The sequence below is a fragment of the Echinops telfairi genome, unplaced genomic scaffold, assembly GCF_000313985.2.
Source record: "Echinops telfairi isolate 266 unplaced genomic scaffold, ASM31398v2 ScPeMD7_3;HRSCAF=10, whole genome shotgun sequence".
NCBI lineage: Eukaryota > Metazoa > Chordata > Mammalia > Afrosoricida > Tenrecidae > Echinops > Echinops telfairi.
Window position 1 is genome coordinate 61,558,448 of NW_022103899.1, and position 17,477 is coordinate 61,575,924.

Here is a 17,477-nt window from a genome sequence, read left to right on the forward strand (position 1 = left end):
TTGGGCTCCCCTGAGAGGGCGGTGGGGCGGGAACGCCACGGTCTCACGGTGCGTGTGCCTGTGCACGCACGCGTGTGAGCGGGGGTGGTGATGTTGGCGGGTGTGTGCGTGTGTGTTTGGGGGCTGGGAGGGCGGGGAGAGCCGGGATGGGGTGTCCACAGTGCCACCTAGAGGCGGCTCCCCGCAGTGTATATATCGCGCGTCCCCTGCCCGCGGCCACACAGCCTGCGAACGAACCGCGCACCGGCAGCCGCGCCCCAGCCCGGAGCCAGCCCGGAGGTGAGGGGAGCGGGCGCGGAGCGCAGGGGGCTCCCGCGGCACAGGCCGGGGGCTGACCCGGGGAGGCGGCCTCTCGGGAGCTGCTGGGTCCCGGCGGGTCCGTGGCTGCGTGGTGCACGCCTGGCTGCAGTGCGCCGCTTGCCGACCCGGGAGGGGACCCCTTTCTCTGCAGGGCGCAGGGCCGGGTTCTTGCTTCAGGGGCCATGGGGCGGCCCCCACCTTGGGGTGTTTGTGGGGTGGGAGGGTCTAGTACCCCACCCCCCTACCCGGGCTGGTGCCCGAGGGCTCCGCTCGCTGGTGGGAGCGCGCACGAGGACCGCCCGGCCCTGCTGCCTACCTGTTCCCCTCTGGCCGCGCGGTGGGCGGCGCTGGCGGTGACCGTGGACATCCCGGGCGACCAGGCCGATAGGACGAGGCGCTGGGAGGTGAGGTCGGACGCTGAGTGGAGGAATCTCGGAGAAGCCGTAGCGAACCAGCGCTGATGGCCCGGTGCGTTAAGCGCTGGGGCTGCGCACCTCCAGGTCAGAGGTTCAACACCGCTGGAGAAGGATGAGCCTACCAGCCTCCGCAGTCTGGGAACCCCCAGGGAACCACTGGACTCTGTCCTTTAGGGTCACTACGGGTCAACATCGCGCGATGTCGGTGGGCGGTTTTTGGGGGTGGGGAAGGGGCTAGATCACCAGTCCCAGGAGGTTGGGTGGCCGTGGGAGCAACTTGTTTAATTCTGCTCAGTCTTCGTGTCCCCCGGTGTGTGTCTTGTTACTAACAGAGCTGGCGGGCTTACTGCCTCCTTAGAAGGTATTCAGTCTAGTTAAACTGAGGGTGGCTGCGGGACTAGGGGGTTCGTGTGGCAGTCCGGTAGAAAAAGTGGCGAGCTTGGTCTGGCACACCGATCCTTGGGGGGAAGTCCTGCCGTTTCATTTTCTCAGCACACAGCGACAAGACTCCAGAGGGGCTGGTCCATCTGAGAGGGGCTGCTCGCTGTGATGGGAGAAAGAACTTGGGTCTGAAGGCAGGGAGGGGTGCCCGGCCTGGACAGGAAACTTCCAACGGAATGAGAAGTTGCAAAAGTCGGACTTGCCCTCCTCGCTCTTTCTCTGCCATCTCTCCCTCCCTCCCCACCTCCCTCCCTCCCTCTCTGTTCCCTCTGTTTGCTCATGGCAGGCTCATTCTGGTTCACAAAAGCCACCGAGGGCCTCCTTAAATGGTTTACAGCCTTTGAAGGTCCTGATGCCCGAACAGCCAGTTTCAAAGCTGAGACCTGCCTGCGTGTGTGTGTGTGCGCGCGCGCGTGCTTGCAAGTGCTCTTGTCTTTTTGCAAGCAGCTGCTGCCTTTGTGTCCCCCCCTCGTCCCAGGGAAATGTGGGGCTGCAGGCTGGCCCAGAGAAGGAAAGTGGGGGCTGCTGGGACCCCTGGGCCTCACTACTGTCTATAGGTTGATCCCGGTGCTCAGAATCTCAGCTTCCCCCAGCTGCTGAGCCCTCTCCCAGCGAGGCTGCACAGGGGAGGCCAGCTTGGAAACAATTTGCCCTTTCTCCAGGGCTGGGCTATAAACACTTGAATGTGCAGGCAAGAGCGATACAGGATGCCCCAGCCTGGGAGGGGGCTGGGTACCAAGGGGCGGGGCACAAGGGAAGGGGAAGAGAGGGAGTGTCCCCCAGTCCAAAGCCTCCCTGCATTGAGCAATGGCTGTTTTGCTGGTCATCTGGGCTTTTCAGGGGGACAGGCATTAGGGTCCTGGCTTGCCAGTGGCTTCTGAGAGCAGAGTCCAGGGCTCTAGGGCTTGCTGGGGAGATTCTGGGCTAGGAGCCTGGAGGTGAGTTTATCCCGCATTGAGTACAGGGTGCCCTGGGACAATGGTGCTGGCATTAAGGTTTCTAATCAGGCCCTGAGCTGGCCAAGTATAGGCTTTCTGGAAGGGAGGGGGTACTTAATCGGGAACAGTGGCTTTTTGTGTGATAATTCTGGGCTTAGAGGCCCCTGTTTGCAAGTAGGGACAAGGGAAGTGTGGCATTTTCTCCAACCCGAACCTGAAGGACTGCAGGGCAGCCACCTTGTAAATTCCAAGGGTGCCCTGGGATAGGGGCTAGACCTCACAGCTCTGAGGGGCCTTGGATGGTCCTCAAGAATTCTGTGTCCTAGCACTGGACTGGGGGTTGGGGGTGGGTGGAAGCTAGAAGGTATTCAGCGCTTGCCAGCAGGTCACCAAACAGCCTACTTTGGATCTTACAGGTACAGGGACAGTATTACAGTGCTGTCCAGTGTAAGTAGGTCTATTGAGCCGATAACGACTCAGGGTGACCCTGTAGGACAGGATAGAACTGCCTCTGAGACTGTAACTCCTTACAGGGAGTCACTCATTCATTCATTCACTGCCCCCACCTCCCACTGACTGGCATCGAGTCAACGCTGACGCATAGAGACCTTCTGTGGGTTTTCGGAGACTGTAGCTGTTTAAGGGAGTAGAAAGCCCAGTCTTTCCCTCAGAGCTACAGGGGGTTTCAAACTGCCGACCACCGAGGATCACAGCCCAACACAGAACCACTGCACCTCATCTTTTGTCAGAGGAGTGGCTGGTGGTTTCAAACTGCTGACCTTGCCGTTAGCAGCCCCGTGTGTAACAACTGTGCCACCGGGGCTCCAAGCTAGAAGGTGTGTGTGTGTGGTGGGGCGGCACCAGCAAAATAACAAGGGCTCTGTCCATCTGTCCATTGCTTTTAACCAACCCCCCTTCCCTCCAGAAGGGGTAGCCTAGCACACTGATCTCCTACAAAGCAGACAGGACAGGGCCAGGTGGAATTGCGGGGTGAGGGGACAGACCAAGGGGCTGTCACCCTGAGTGCCCCCTGACACACAGGCAGCTTGCTGCCACTTCACGCGTTCTTCTTGTAAGGGCTGCCTCATGGTAGCTACCCTGGCATGTTTTTTCAGCAGAGAGTGGAGTTTACTCTGCAAGAAACCCCGATGGCTGGCCGGACGACGTGTCCGTCCCCGCCCCCCCCCCCAGCTTCATTGTGTCTGGCTGAGGGTCCATCCCCAGCCTTGCCCGCCCTGCAGTCCGGCTGCCCTGGTCCTGGCCCTAAGCCGGCTGGGAATTTGAGCTCTGGTTACACTGGCCAAGGCCAGACAGTGGCCTTTGTGATGCAGGGGTGTCAGCCAGGCCTTCTCTCACCATTCTGCCCTCCTCGCTGTCTGGGCAGCTGGGGACGATAGGAGGATCCGGTTTCTGGATGTGGATTTCATTTTACACCACCCCCCCCCCTCCAGCCCGCCCTGAGGATCGTCCCTGGGTTACTGGGAGGTCTGAGGACCTGGGAGGAGGCGCCCTGGGTCCAATCCCTTGCTCATTCTGTGGTTCTCCTGTGGATTGATTAGTTGCCTCCCCAGAGGTTTGGGGCAACCCTATTTGCATAAGTTAGGCTCCCTGCAGCGCCACCTGGGACTACATTGTGTTCTGTGTGCTTGGCCCCAGCTGCTATCAGCGCTGGACAGAGGCCTTGGCTGAGCCCCAAGGTCGGCAGGTTGTTTCTTGGGTTGATTTTCCCATGGATGTGAACGCAGGCCCCCCAAACACAGCAGCGCCTCAAGACGGAAACTGGGCGGTCGCTGCAGGATTCTGTGGTCCAGCAGACCCTCCGTTATCTAAATGGCACCCATGAACCCAGGGCATCCCAAAGAGGGGGAGCTCTGGGGACAGAGTGGTGACTTGTTAGGCTGCTCACCTCAAGGTGGGCAATTGGAGACCACCAGCTGCTCTGAGGGAGAGGGGGCTTTCTGCTGCCACAAACAGGGCCAGTGTCAGAGAGCCACAGGGGCCGTTCTACCCTGTCCTGGAGGGTCACTGTGGGTCAGAACTGACACCGTGGCAGTGAGATCCTGGTGGAGGAGGTGGGAACTCTCTCTCTCTCTCTCACACACACACACACACACACACACACACACACACACACACACATGGAGCTCCTGCTGATGACTCTGAGCCCTGGGTATCTCCGGCCTTGATTTCCAAAAAATTCAAACCCACCACCAGCGAGTCCATTCCGACTCACTGTAGTTCTTAAGTCGTTCCTCCCTCCTATACAGAGAGTCCTGGTGGCATAGTGGTGATGCATTGGGCTGCTAGCCTCAAGGTCAGCAGTTCAACCACCAGCCTCTCCAAGGGAGAAAGAAGAGCTTTCTACTCCCCTCAAGAGGGACAATCTCAGAAACCCACAGGGGCCGGTGTGAGTCAGCACCGACTCCAGGGTAGTGAGAGATGATTCCAGCTGGGTGAGAGACTTTATCTCATCTGGGTGAGGGACTATCTCAGCTGGGTACAGGCTTTGGGAACCCTTCCTGGCACCTGTTTTGTCCCGGGCCATTGCTGGCTGTGGCCCTTGTTACCGTCCCTGGCTGGTTCTTAGCCAGCCCATTCCAACTCCAGCCAGGGGTGTGTGTGTGTGTGTGTGTGTGTGTGTGTGTGTGTGGCCTGTCCTGGGAAGCACATCTGGGTGGGTCTGAACTGCTGACCTATTGGCTAGTAGTCAGGCGCTTAACCCACCGTGCCACCCGGGGACTCCTGCGGTGGGTGTGTCCCATGAGTAACACAGGGCATAGGGGGCTGGGTGGGGTGCACAGAACGGAAAGGGTGGATTACTTGGGAGGGGCAGGGCAGGGAGGATTAGTGGGAAGGGTCTTCCTACTACGTGATAGGAAACTACAAACACGTTGCGGGCAGTTTAGATGAGCAGCCCGAGACACGTGGCCCTTTGGGCGTGTGTGCACTGCAGGCCAAACCCCGCCCCGTGGGGACTGGAGGTTCTAATTCAGGAGGAGGGCTTTGTGGAGACAGCTCAATGTCTCCGGGCTCTCGCCAGCCACAGCTCAGCAGTCGTCAAGGAAACCTGGTTGATGGACAAGGAACTTGAGGAGGGAGAGGGACTCTCCCAGGAAAGTCCTCTCTGCCTGACCAAGAGGTGCCAGTAGATAGCCCAGCCCGGGCCGGGCCTGGGGAGGGCTGCTCCGTCCCCGCTGGAGGAGCCTTCACTTCCTCTCATGGTGGAAAACTCCCTTCCTGTCCACCACGGACTTCCTGTTCTGACCTTTGCCCAGGTCCCCGTGGAAAGAGATCTATCTCTGCAGAAGGGATCCCATGGGATGAAGCAACATGAGCGTGGGGGAAAGGGGGTGGTGGTGAAACGTAGTTGGCAGTGCCTTTGGGGAACAACACAATGAATGGCCCCCAGTCCTGGGGGGCGGGGGGCTTCCCTCCACGATGGTGTGTCCTGAGTATATGTGATAGAACTGCTAAGAGAGACGATCACCCGCCTCTATGAACGCCGTGCGTCAGGCAGACAGCTCGGGGCAGGGCTATGTGCGGCTATGGTGACACAGCCCCGTCTGTGTTTGCACATGCTGTACGCACATGGATGTGTGGGTCTGGGACCCTGCCCCAGAAAGGAACATGGGTGAGCTTTACTGCTTTGTGGGTCCGTCTGCCCTCGGTTGGGGCTGGTTACAATTTTTGTTATGCCTTGCATAGTTCTTGATGTCCATCATCAGGCTGTGACCTGATGGACAGGCTAGAGTCCACGCCTAGACCTATTTTTGAAGTTGACATGAAATGATGTAACGTCACAGGTGGCGCATGCAGTGTCCTGTCAGGGAGCATTTGCTGTCTCTGTCTTCAGCATGTCCTCACGCCCTTAACAGTGGGGCACCCTCTTAACCATGGTGCCACCCCAAACTCACTGCCCTTGAGTCGATGCCCACTGACAGCGACCTTACAGGGCAGGGTAGAAATGCCATGTGGGTTTCAGACACAGGAACCCTTTACAGGAGTAGAAAGCCTCGTCTTTCTTCTGAGGAGCAGCTGGTGGTTTTGAACCACTGAGCATCGGTGATAAATGATTGTCTATTGAGCAGCAGGGCCAGCAGACGTTGACCCTTCAGGAAGGAAGGAGACCCCAGCTTCTGCCTTCTCCCTGTGAGCCCCTCGGGTCCCTGACTGTCCCCTGTCTGCTGCTGGAGCAGTCTCACTGCTGGGGTGGCAGCAGCCTGTCTCTTGAATCACGACACCCTTGGCTCCAAGGCCCTCACAGTGGGCAGGGGCAGAGAGACACAGCGTGGATGGCCCTGGACGCCTGTCCCCGTCACTGTCAGGGTCTCTGAGAACCCAGGGGGCTGGGGGAAGCCCGAGAGCGGGAAGGAGAGATTGCCCGTGAGCCTGAGTCTGAGGAATGTGGGTGTCTCTGGAGGACCCAAGCCACACCAGCTCCTGTCACATTGCCTCCACATGGTTTCCACAGGTGCTCTTTTCCAGAAATAGGTTGCCAGACCTTTCTTCCGAGGTTCCTTTGGGGGTGGACTCGAACCCCCAGCCTTCCCATTAGCAGCCATGCTCTAACTCACCATTCTTGACACCGCCTAGAGACCCCCGAGGATGTGCCAGGGGGCTTCAAAAAACAGGTGGGAAAAGCCTTTTTTTTTTTTTTTAATCTTTTCATTCCATTTTCCCACGGGCTCCTGGCAGCTCCCTGCACCTGCCTGGTGAGCCAGCCAAGGGAAAGACATCTCCCAGGATGCTCCTTGGGGTCAGGGGACAGCTCGGCCCTCTGTCCTCCCAGCTCAGGACTGATGTCCATCCTGCGGGCTCCGCTGGCCGTGCCAGGAGCCGGCCTTCTCTTGGCTGCCCCTCTTCTGCCCAGCTGTGGCCGCCTGCCACGCACTACTGTCTGCTGGGTCTCATGAAGACACAGTAGCAAAGCTTTAGAGACCCAGCGCCCTGCACTTGGCGGAGAGGGAACATGGGTCACCGGTGAGAACTGGGCGGCCGGTTCAGCTGCTCAGCCTGCTCAGGACCGGGGGGACAGAGTGGGGTGGGGGGAGGGGCGAGCGGCCAGTTGGCAGCCAGCGGCTTGGGGATTGTCACCTTGTAGGAACGCACACGGGATGGTAGGAGTCGGAGTGCCTGTAGTGCAGGCCACGACTTTGTTTTTGGAAAGCGCTTTACCCAGGGGGACACTGTGGTCTGGCTGAAGACACCCACCCTGCCTGCAGCCAGTCTTCTCCTACCCCAGAGAGGGGGGGCAGTGAGGGGAGGGGGCTCCTTGGAGGAGTGTCTGCCAGCTCTGGCGAGGCCCTCTCTACCTCTCACTGCCTCACAGGGACCTTAGGGACCAGAGTAGAGTTGTCCCATTGTGGGGCTTCATGCAAGCAGACCGCCTCACTGTTCTCCTGGGGGGCAGCTGGTGGCTTTGAACTGTGGGCCTGCACTCAGCAAGTGAGCGCTTAACTGCCGTACCACCAGCATGCCTTCGGGCGGCCATGACATCCAAACATGGTACCCGTGAGTGAGTCAAATTGACCCAGGGGCCATCCTGTGGGCCAGAGAAGACCTGGCCCTATGGGCTTTCACCTTTCCAGTAGCCCCCCCACTGGACTGGTGAACATTGTGCCGGCTGCATGGGGTCACTGCAGCAAGACAGAGACCTTGGGGACTCCTGGGTCAGCAGACTCTTCAGTCCTCAGCCCACCCTGGCTTGGACCTGGGGTGCCACTGATTGGCGTTGGTTCCCCCGTTCTCAAAGGCCCCCCCAAATCTATTCCACTGCCGTCAGGTTCATTTGGACTCACAGTGACCCTACTGGACAGGGAGCACTGCCCAAGGGTGGTGGAGGCTGTCAGACTTTACAGGAGCAGACAGCCTCAGCTCAAATCACTGACCTTTCAGTTGGCAGCCGGGCCCTTGACCGGGTATCCTTGAGAGGTCTGTAGCGGGGGTCACTGTTGGCCGAAGCCTTCAAGGGAGTCCCTGAGGTAGGTGGTCTGTGCCAGGGAGAAGATGCCACTGGGTCAGGGACTAAAATTGCCTGAGGTTGAACACCAGGCATCCAGAGCTTGAATTCACACCCAGACCCTCTGTGCCTGCCCATGCCCAGGCCCGCTGGCCACTGTCCTCCTGCTGGCCACTGTTCTCACTGGAGGCAAGACTGTTCTCAGCTGGGAGGAAAAGCAGGGTGGGCACCTCCTTGTGCTTAGGGGTGGGGGTGGGAGGCCCTCCACAGTGCCCCTTGAGCTGAGGCCGCAGCAGCTCCGGATGGCAGCCCTGGACCTCCACTGCTCTGGGCTGCCCATGGAGGGACCTGCAGGACCATGAATCAGCATGTGATTGGATGCCAGCAGGGCTTTCAGGGAAGCAGATTGCCAGCCCATTCCTCTGTGATTGGCTGGGTGGGGTCAAAGGGCTACCCAAACACTCCCCGTGGTGATAGCTGGAGGCACCAGCAGCAATTGAAAAAGCCCTTTGGGCCATGGCTGGGGCAGTGGGCTGGGCACCCCATGTGGAGAATGACAATGGCGAGCCCAGAGCCTGCAGGTTGAGGGCAGGCCAGCTGCAAGTCCTCATATACATCTGGCCCTGCTTCTGTGGGATGTCACATCTGCCTCCAGAGGGGTGGGGATAGGGGCAGTCCAGCAGTGCATACGTACCCGTGGGCCAGCTCCCCCAGCACCCGGTGGTGGGTCCTCAGCCACCCCAAGTCTCAGAAAGCAGCGGCAAACAAACAACCCCCTCCCTCGCCGGCTGTGGCTCTGCTTCATTCTCAGCATTCAGCGGATGGCCAGGCCTTTCCTCCGAGGCTCCTCTGGGGAGGCTCAAACCCCCAGCCTTTCAGGGAGCAGCCGAGGGTGCTTGCCGGCTCTCCCTGGGAGCTCCCTGCACAGACAGGGCTGTGCACATGTTGGGGGGATGCGGGGACACGGCAACAGCAGTTGTGGGTAATGCTCTCTCCAATGACTCTCTCTTTTCCACCCTGCAGGTCATCCGATTGCCCGCCATCTGGAAGCCATGGAGGCGCACATCTTCGACTACCCGGAGCAGGGCAACTTCTCGGACATCAGCTGGCCCTGTAACAGCAGCGACTGCATCAGCGTGGACACAGTGCTGTGTCCCAACATGCCCAACAAGAGCACGCTGCTCTACACGCTCTCCTTCATCTACGTCTTCATCTTCGTCGTGGGCATGGTCGCCAACTCCGTGGTGGTCTGGGTCAACATCCAGGCCAAGACCACGGGCTACGACACGCACTGCTACCTCCTGAACCTGGCCATCGCCGACCTGTGCGTGGTCCTCACCATCCCCGTGTGGGTGGTCAGCCTGGTGCAGCACAACCAGTGGCCCATGGGCGAGCTCACCTGCAAGGTCACGCACCTCATCTTCTCCATCAACCTGTTTGGCAGCATCTTCTTCCTCGCCTGCATGAGCGTGGACCGCTACCTCTCTGTCACCTACTTCTCCGGCACGGCCAGCGGCCGCAAGAAGACGGTCCGTCGGGTCGTGTGCATCCTGGTCTGGCTGCTGGCCTTCTGCGTGTCAATGCCCGACACCTACTACCTGAAGACCATCACCTCGGCCGCCAACAATGAGACCTACTGCCGCTCCTTCTACCCGGAGCACAGCGTCAAGGAGTGGCTGATCGGCATGGAGCTGGTGTCTGTGGTCCTGGGCTTCATCATCCCTTTCTGCATCATCGCCCTCTTCTACTTCCTCCTCGCCAGGGCCATCGCGGCCTCGGCCGACCCAGAGAAGCACAGCAGCAGGAAGATCATCTTTTCCTATGTGGTGGTCTTCCTGGTCTGCTGGCTCCCCTACCACGCTGTGGTGCTGCTGGACATCTTCTCCGTCCTCCACTACATCCCCTTCACCTGCCAGCTAGAGAGCTTCCTCTTCACCGCCCTGCACGTCACGCAGTGCCTGTCGCTGGCGCACTGCTGCGCCAACCCCGTGCTCTACAGCTTCATCAACCGCAACTACAGGTACGAGCTCATGAAGGCCTTCATCTTCAAGTACTCGGCCAAGACCGGCCTGGCCAAGCTCATCGACGCCTCCAGGGTGTCGGAGACGGAGTACTCGGCCTTAGAGCAAAGCACCAAATGAGGAGAGCGGGCGAGCGTCCGGAGCTCCGGGACCTCGGTCCGGGCGTGAACTTCAGAGGGCACTGGGCTGCCTCGCCTCCAAGAAGTCAAGCAGAGGGGCTTCCCCAGGGTCTCCGTGCGGGAGCATTTGAAAAGAGGAACCTGTGTCCTTGGGCCTACCTGTCCCACGTGAGAGAGGACCTGTGTTTGGGCAGCTTCCCATCCTGCAGCGCTGGGCCGGGTGGCCTGGACAAGGCGTCAAGCCTGCTTCAGGAAGAGCTTGCCCCAGCTTCTGTACAATAGGACTTTCAGAGCCCCCTGCATCTGTGTGTGTGTGTGTGTGTGTGTGTGTGTGTGTATTTTTTCTATGGTGATTTGTATTTATATGCTCAGACTTTATTTTCTCACTCTTGATGTATCTTATAATGCCTCTGAAATGGAAGTATATTTTAAATACTGTTCGGGAGTGAGAGCGCAACGTGGGTTTGGCTTGCCGTAGCCATAAGGGTTAGTTAGGCTTCAGTCCTGACTGACTGAGGGGGGTGTGGAAGTTAGCTGTTTTTGAAATCATATAAATATGTCTATGGATCTATATAAATGCTATGCCAGGCTTGGGTGAGAGATCTTTTATTTACGAAAGTTTTATATCTGCGTGGGGCTTTGTACTAAGGGGGGGGTGGAAGTGGGGGTATGGAATGGACACTGCTCCCTACTGCAATTTGTGACATTGATAGTATCATCACGTTACATTAAAAAGCAAGGGAAATATATATATATATACACACATATATATATAAAAATGCCAAACGCCAAACATCGCCCCAGGTTGTACATGAAACCAGCAGTCATGTCGCTGAGAGGTCCCTCCATTTGTAAGTTATTATGATTTCTTTTAATAAAGTTGGTTTTTTTTCCTACAAAAGGCTGCCGAGTCTCACTTTTGGACGGCTGCTGCACCAGGAGGGTGGAGGCTGTCGGTGCCCCTCTGTCTCTGTGCAGTGACAAGGGGAGCGGCTCCAGTCGATTCTGACTCACGGGCACCTCAGTTCTGAGTGGTGCCTGTGCTCTTGTGACTTTGGAAGTTGGTTGCCGGGTCTTTTGTCACAGGCAGGGTACACTTGGACCGTCAACCTTTCTGGACTCCCCGGAAACGCCGTGGCCTCTACGGGCCAGCCTGATAAACATGCTTCAAGTCAAAGGAGTACCACTCTGTTAAGGCAAACTCCTAGGGCGTGCCTTGGATAAAATGAGGTTGCAGGGGGAGTATTTGGATGCAGGGAGTGATCTTTCAAAGTATCTTGCAGGCAGTGGGTGGGGAGGTGGTGGGCAGGGTGCTACCTGCAGGCAGTGGGGAGAGAGGACCCAGGAGAGGCCCCCACTGCTGCCCCTGCCCCCTGCTCAGGCTCAGCTCCGACAGCTTGCCTTCTTTGTGGTTCTGCGTGTACGCCTTGCATTTCCTTTCTTTCTAAGACTCCTCGATGGCTGTTGTTAGATTAATCCCGAGTCATGCAGACAATTCTGACTCACGGAGACCCCACGGGACAGCGCAGGACCACCCCAAACATCCCCTTGGCTAGAATGGTGTGCCAGGTCTTTACCCTGCACTGCCCTGGGTATAGTCCAATCACCATCCTTTCAGATCATCACTGAGCCACCTCTGGGACAGCTCCTCATTAAGCCAGTTGACACCTGTGGCCGCTTCTGGAGGCCACACATGCAGCAGGCCTCCAGCTGTGAGGTTCCCGTAGCACCTGCCGCTTCACCCAGAGCCGAGAACACTAGCAGAGCTGCCTGTTCCTGCTGAGCCCCCACAAGTTTGCCGAGGGCAGCCAGAGAGTGGGACAGGCTGGCACATTTGGGCAGGAGGTCAGTGAGAGACTCTCTCCCCTTGGTGCCCCTCACCTGGACCACCTCTATCACCTGGCCTCTCCCCTGCCACCTGTCTGGCAGCTTCTCCATCATGCTGCTCAGTCACAGCAGGTCCCAGGGGCCTCAACTGTGACAGGGGAACTTTCACCAGCAGGGGCGCTGGCACAGAGGGCTGATGGTCAACAGGAAGGCACACGCTTACCAGACACCCTGGTCTCACCCGGGGACAGGCTGGGGGCTGGAGTCCACCCCCGGTGCCTCAGAAGAAAGGCCTGGTGATTGACTTGTGAAAAATCAGCCATGGCCAACAGTTGTGCTCGGACACCCATCAGGTTGCCTTGAGTTGGGGCTAATTGGGTGGGAAGTAGGAGGAGACTGGGGGGGATGCTGTCTGGTGGGGCTGTGGGTTAGGCTTTGGGTCGCACACCTCAAGGTCACACACCTCAAGGTCGGTGCACCTCGGGAAGAAGGCAAGGCTGTCTGCAGTGCTACTCTGTCCTACAGGGTCTGTATGAGTCAGCATCGGCTCGATGGCCAGGAGCAGTGTTTGGTAGGAGTCAGTATTGATTCCAAGGCAGGGGTTGGGTGTGGAGTTTAGAGTGGGAGACCGTAGAGAGAAACACCCTGACTGCGGGGCTGGGTCACCCACAAAGCCCAGGGCCTGACTTCCTGGAAGCTCAGGGCTTCTCCTTTGGCCTGGGGTGCCTCGGCCAACATCAGGGACACAAGCAAACAACTCAGCTATTGTGGCTTCGCCGTGACTGCCGGTGACCAGCCCGGCACAGGGCAAAACCACGCTTTGAGGGCTTCCAGTGACTGATTTTAAAACTTACACCCCCGGCCCCCACCCCCCGAAACAGATCACCAGGCCTTTCTTGCAAGGGACCTTTGTGTGAATTCAGACATGCCCCCTTTAAGGTCAGCCCCTGAGCCCCGAGGCTTTGACTTCATTTACCCTGTAAGACGGGCTAGAGCCGGTGACTGCACGGAAGTAGAGAGCCTCATTTTTCTCTTGAGGAGCGCCTGGTGGTTTCGAACTGCTGACCTCGCTGTTAGTAGCCCAGCAGTGTAACCCACTGCACCACCAGGACTCCTTTCATGACATCTTTGAAATAGCGTCTGCTCGCTGCCTGTCCTTGCCTGGCTCTGGGTAGAATGACCACACGCAATCTTAGGGACACAAACCCAACAGCGATGTTCAAGCAGGAGGCAAAGACTTATCAAGATGAAGGTCAGAGGAGACCAGACTTTGGCCTGACTAGGGGAACGGACTGCCCACATGTGGGCGCTTCCTCCTGAGCTTTCTCAGGGGCCCAATCAGCCTCTGAGTGCTGAGTTGGTAGGAACCGTGTGTATTTTCCCGTGGCCAGCTCAGCTGTGCAGTACCCGTCACTGCACAATCCTTCAGCTTGTGTTTTTCTTTAATGCCCCCTCTTGTTTCATTCAGAGACCCCCCAAACCATTTACCTTGGAATTGCATATCACTCTAGAGCAGGGGCAGCTGGCGCTTGGATGCTGGCTGCCCCCTCGGTCATCTGTGTGTTCTCCTGGAAGTCCATTGTACCTTTCCAATATTCTTCTCCAGCATCATAGTTCAAACACACCGATTCTTCTTCGGTCTCCCGTATTCAGTGTCCAGCTTCCACGTGCACAGGAGGTGATTGCAAGTGCCGTGGCTTGGGTCAGGTGAGCCTTCGCCCTCAAAGTCACATCCTTGCTTTTCTGCACTCCGAGGAGGTCTTGCGCAGCAGACGGACCCAAGGCAACACGTCATTTGATCTCCTGACTGCTGCTTCCGTGAGCATTGATTGTGGATCCAAGGAGCAGAAGGAGTGGAACATAGGACAGGGCTGAGGTCCCCAGGGGCCAGTGGGGTCTTGGTAGCAGAATCCCTGGCTTCCATGCTGGGCATCCGGCTCAATGCCTGGCCGGTGTGTCTCACGTGCAGTCACCACCCATCTGTCCCGGGGGCAGCGTGCTCCTCTGATGCGGTCTAGGTTTAGTCTAGCGGCCAGACCAAGAGACTAGGAGGAAAGGGCTGGCTTTGGACTCTCAAAGGCTAGCTCCTGGAAGCCCGACACACCACAGAGGCAAACAGTGCTGCACCCCATCATAGCTTTGTTTCCCCCAAACGGTCCCCATGAATCAGAAGTGGGCACAATCCCAGCTGAGCCCTGCGGGGTCCCTGTGAGCCCCAGTGCATGACACTGGGCCCATCACACTTCAGGGACAGAGATTAACTGGCCCCTGGGGACCTTTCATGCACCCGCCTGTCTGCCTGTCTGTCTAGGACGAGAGCATGATGGGTGTTCTGGAGCTTTCAGGAAGCTTCGGGGTTTTTTGTTTTAAACGGCCTTTTCATATGCTTATGCCCGCAGATCTCTCAGTGTGGGCACAGAGTGGCAGCCATGTCCCAGGATTCCCGGCAGCACGCCCGTTTGTCCTACCTCACGCTCCGGAGGGACCCAAGAGCAACGTTTCCACTGCTATTTCCGGAACGAAACGGATTAAGCCCTTTCCTGGGGGTGTCGGGCTGGTGGGGGCAGGGCCCAGAGGCAGGGGCCGTCGCAAAGCCATTGTGGCACACACATTACGTGTGCTTGGGTGACTCCCAATGCTTGTTGGCCCGGCAACATATCGCAGGGGGGAGGGGGCGGCTAGCTCGGCATGCTGTCGCAGTGGTGGCTGGGGGATGCCTGCAAGGGCCCCTGTCCCGCTGTCCCACGCTGCACTTGGTTGCTTGCCGACTTCCCACAAAGAGTCTGAAGCGGACCCTCTTGCCCGTCAGGAGGAAGCCCTCACGGCTGTGTATCTCGGGGTCCCTGCTGAGCCTGCAGGCTGTGTCCAGGCCCCTGCCTTAAGGAGGGTGGGAGCGACGGACAGGAGCGAGGGGCCTGTCCCCCAGATGAAAAACCCTTGGCGGCCTGGCTGGGTGGAGCTGGTTCCTCTGCAGCTGGCTGGATGACTCGCCCCCACCCACCCCGCCCCCAGGTTTATTCACCCTTTACCCCTCTTCCATCCCACATATGTGATGCAGTCCCCACTAACTGTCCAGTTCCTGCTGGTCTCCGACTGGGCACCTGGGGCTGGGACCTAGCTCCTGAGAGTCTCACTGCCGGAAAAGAAGTCTCACCAGTGGCCGTGGGACACTGGGAGACATGGTTAGGGGGGGCTGGGAATTCCCAGAGTGGAGGAAGGTGTGGTCCCAAGCCTTGGAGGGCTGAGAGAGGTATACCAAGAAGGGTCTCACCCAGGGCTTACGAAGGGGGTGACCCTCAGATCCCACCTGAGGAAGCCCAGGGGCAGGGGCAGGGGCAGGACAGGGGAAGCTGCCCTTAGGAACAGTCCTGGACAGGGTCAGCTTCAGGGAGGAGATGCTTCAAATTCGAGTGGTGGGCCCCAGGGCTGCCCAGAGGTTAATGGCTGCCGGTGCTGTTAATCATTGTGTGCTGGGAATCAAAGGTTGTCCCTGCCACCCACCTTCTGAAGGTGAAAACTAAGCTTTGGGACAAGGATGTTGGAAGGAGTGATGGGGGCGGGGCGGGGTGGGGTGCTCTGGGAAGCGTGGACGCTGCAGTTTTCCAGGACGGTGGCTGCAGGGCCTTGTGGATTCGCTTTGCAGCCTGGACCTTGACCCTCCCCTCCTGCAGAGATCAGTAAGCCCGCTGGAGAGGCTGGGGCAGGAGCCGTCCCCACCCTAACACCTGAGCTAGCCTTCCTTTTCCCCTCAGGCTTTTGGGAGCTCCTTGGTCCCTGGGAGCCCTGGCGGTGGGCGTAGTGGTTATGAGTTGACCTGCGATCTTCAAGGCCTGCAGTTCGAAACCACTGGCTGCTCTGAGGGAGCACAAGGAGGCTTTCAATTCCCATAAACAGTTATGGTCTCGGAAACTCACAGGGGCAGTTCTACCCTGTCCTTTGGCATCACCACGAGTCAGCACTGGCTCCCTGTGGTGAGCATGGAGCTTGGAAAGGCAACACCAAAGGTCCCGGGGGAGACAGTTTACCTGCCACTGCCAACCTGAAGGTCAGTGGTTCGAGCCCACCAGCTGCTCCACGGAAGAGAAAAGGTCTCACCTTCGGGTTCCGTAAAGATGGTAGCCAAGGAACCCCAGGGGTGGTGGTGGTGGTGGTGGGACCCATTCTGTCACCCCTGGGGCTGCCACGAGCCGGGATTGACTGGGCAGCCGTGGTTTTGCTATCTTTAAAGACAAAGGAGTTTCTCTGGGCAAATCTGCTGCACTGACCTCTTTACAGGGCAAGGCAACTCCTGTGGAAGTTGGACACTGAAGTATGATTTGAATGATGGTTCTGGTGAAGCATGTTGGACACTGAAGTATGATTTGAATGATGGTTCTGGTGAAGAATGTTGGCAGCACTGCGGACTGCCAGATGAACAAACAAGATGTCCCTTAAGAAGCAGGGCCAGAACGCTCCTCAGAGACGAGGGTGGTCCACCTCCAGAAACTTTGGACATGGTGTGGGGAGCGGCTGACCCGTCCCTGGAGAAGGACCTCCTGCTTGGGGAAGCAGAGGGCCAGTGAGAAAGAAGGACGGACACAGCGGCTGCATCAATGGCTCAGACACAGGAACAATGGTGAGGTTGGCGCAGGGCCGGGCAGCGTTTCGTGGTGGGGTGTGGAGGATCTTGAGGGGTCAGCACTGACCGGAGGGAACCAACAACCACAACCACAACAGTGACGGCAATGAGGGGACAGGAGGCAGGCCTACAGGCCCACCCTCTGAAATCATCGTCGGGGAAGGAAGGATAATCACGGGGCACACGGAGGGCCGGTGACTCACACTGACTCATGGGGTGGAGCGGAGACCAGCGGGCCAGGGGTGGCCAGTGAGTGAGTAACTGGGTGGGAGCAGCCTCAGCGGGCCCCATCAAGCCAGTCCTCTGGGCCTGCCTGGCCCCATGGGGGTGGTGGACGTGACACAGTCCCCCTCCTGGTTGGAGTCCGTCTGGGGTAAAAGCAAACACCAGCAGTACCCACCATGGCTTTCCTCTTGGTCCATGCTGTCAGGCGGGTAACTGATTGCCCACGAGAGACTGTGGGCCCCAGGGAAACACAGAGACTTGCCTGGGGGCGGGGCCAGGGACAGGTCTGTGACAGTGTTGCGATTAGCCTTGGGCTGATGGGTTTCAGCCAAGAGAGTTAGTGGCCCCAAGGGCACAAACACAAGGCCACACAGAGGAGGGAGGTGTCCCTGGACATGCTGCAGCCCCTCTCTGGGGGTGCCCAGCCCCTCCGGAGACCTAGGAGTGCTCCTGAGAGGGGGGCCTTGTGGGGACAGTGGGGACTCGGTGATGGAATTTGCATCCTTCACTGGAAACCCCCGGGTTCGAGTCCCGGCCTCCACTGAAGATGAACAGGTTAGAACAGAGGCTCCTGGCTCAGGCAGATGCGGGAGAAAGACCCAGCAACCTCTTC

At 58.4% G+C, this 17,477-nt stretch overlaps 1 protein-coding gene across 2 annotated transcripts; it reads left to right on the top strand.

The window, feature by feature from the left end:
* Positions 1 to 239: 239 nt before the first annotated feature.
* ACKR3 (atypical chemokine receptor 3) lies at positions 240 to 10,836 on the top strand. 2 transcript variants are annotated; one of them, XM_004701689.2, is made up of 2 exons: positions 240 to 279; positions 9,078 to 10,836. In XM_004701689.2, exon 2 carries the CDS (start codon positions 9,107 to 9,109, stop codon positions 10,193 to 10,195), a length of 1,089 nt encoding a protein of 362 aa, XP_004701746.1. In that variant the 5' UTR covers positions 240 to 279; positions 9,078 to 9,106; the 3' UTR covers positions 10,196 to 10,836. The 2 variants fall into 2 exon arrangements, with proteins under 2 accessions (XP_004701746.1, XP_045151395.1); XM_045295460.1 differs by lacking the exon at positions 240 to 279 and adding an exon at positions 678 to 704.
* The last annotated feature ends 6,641 nt before the right edge of the window (positions 10,837 to 17,477 follow it).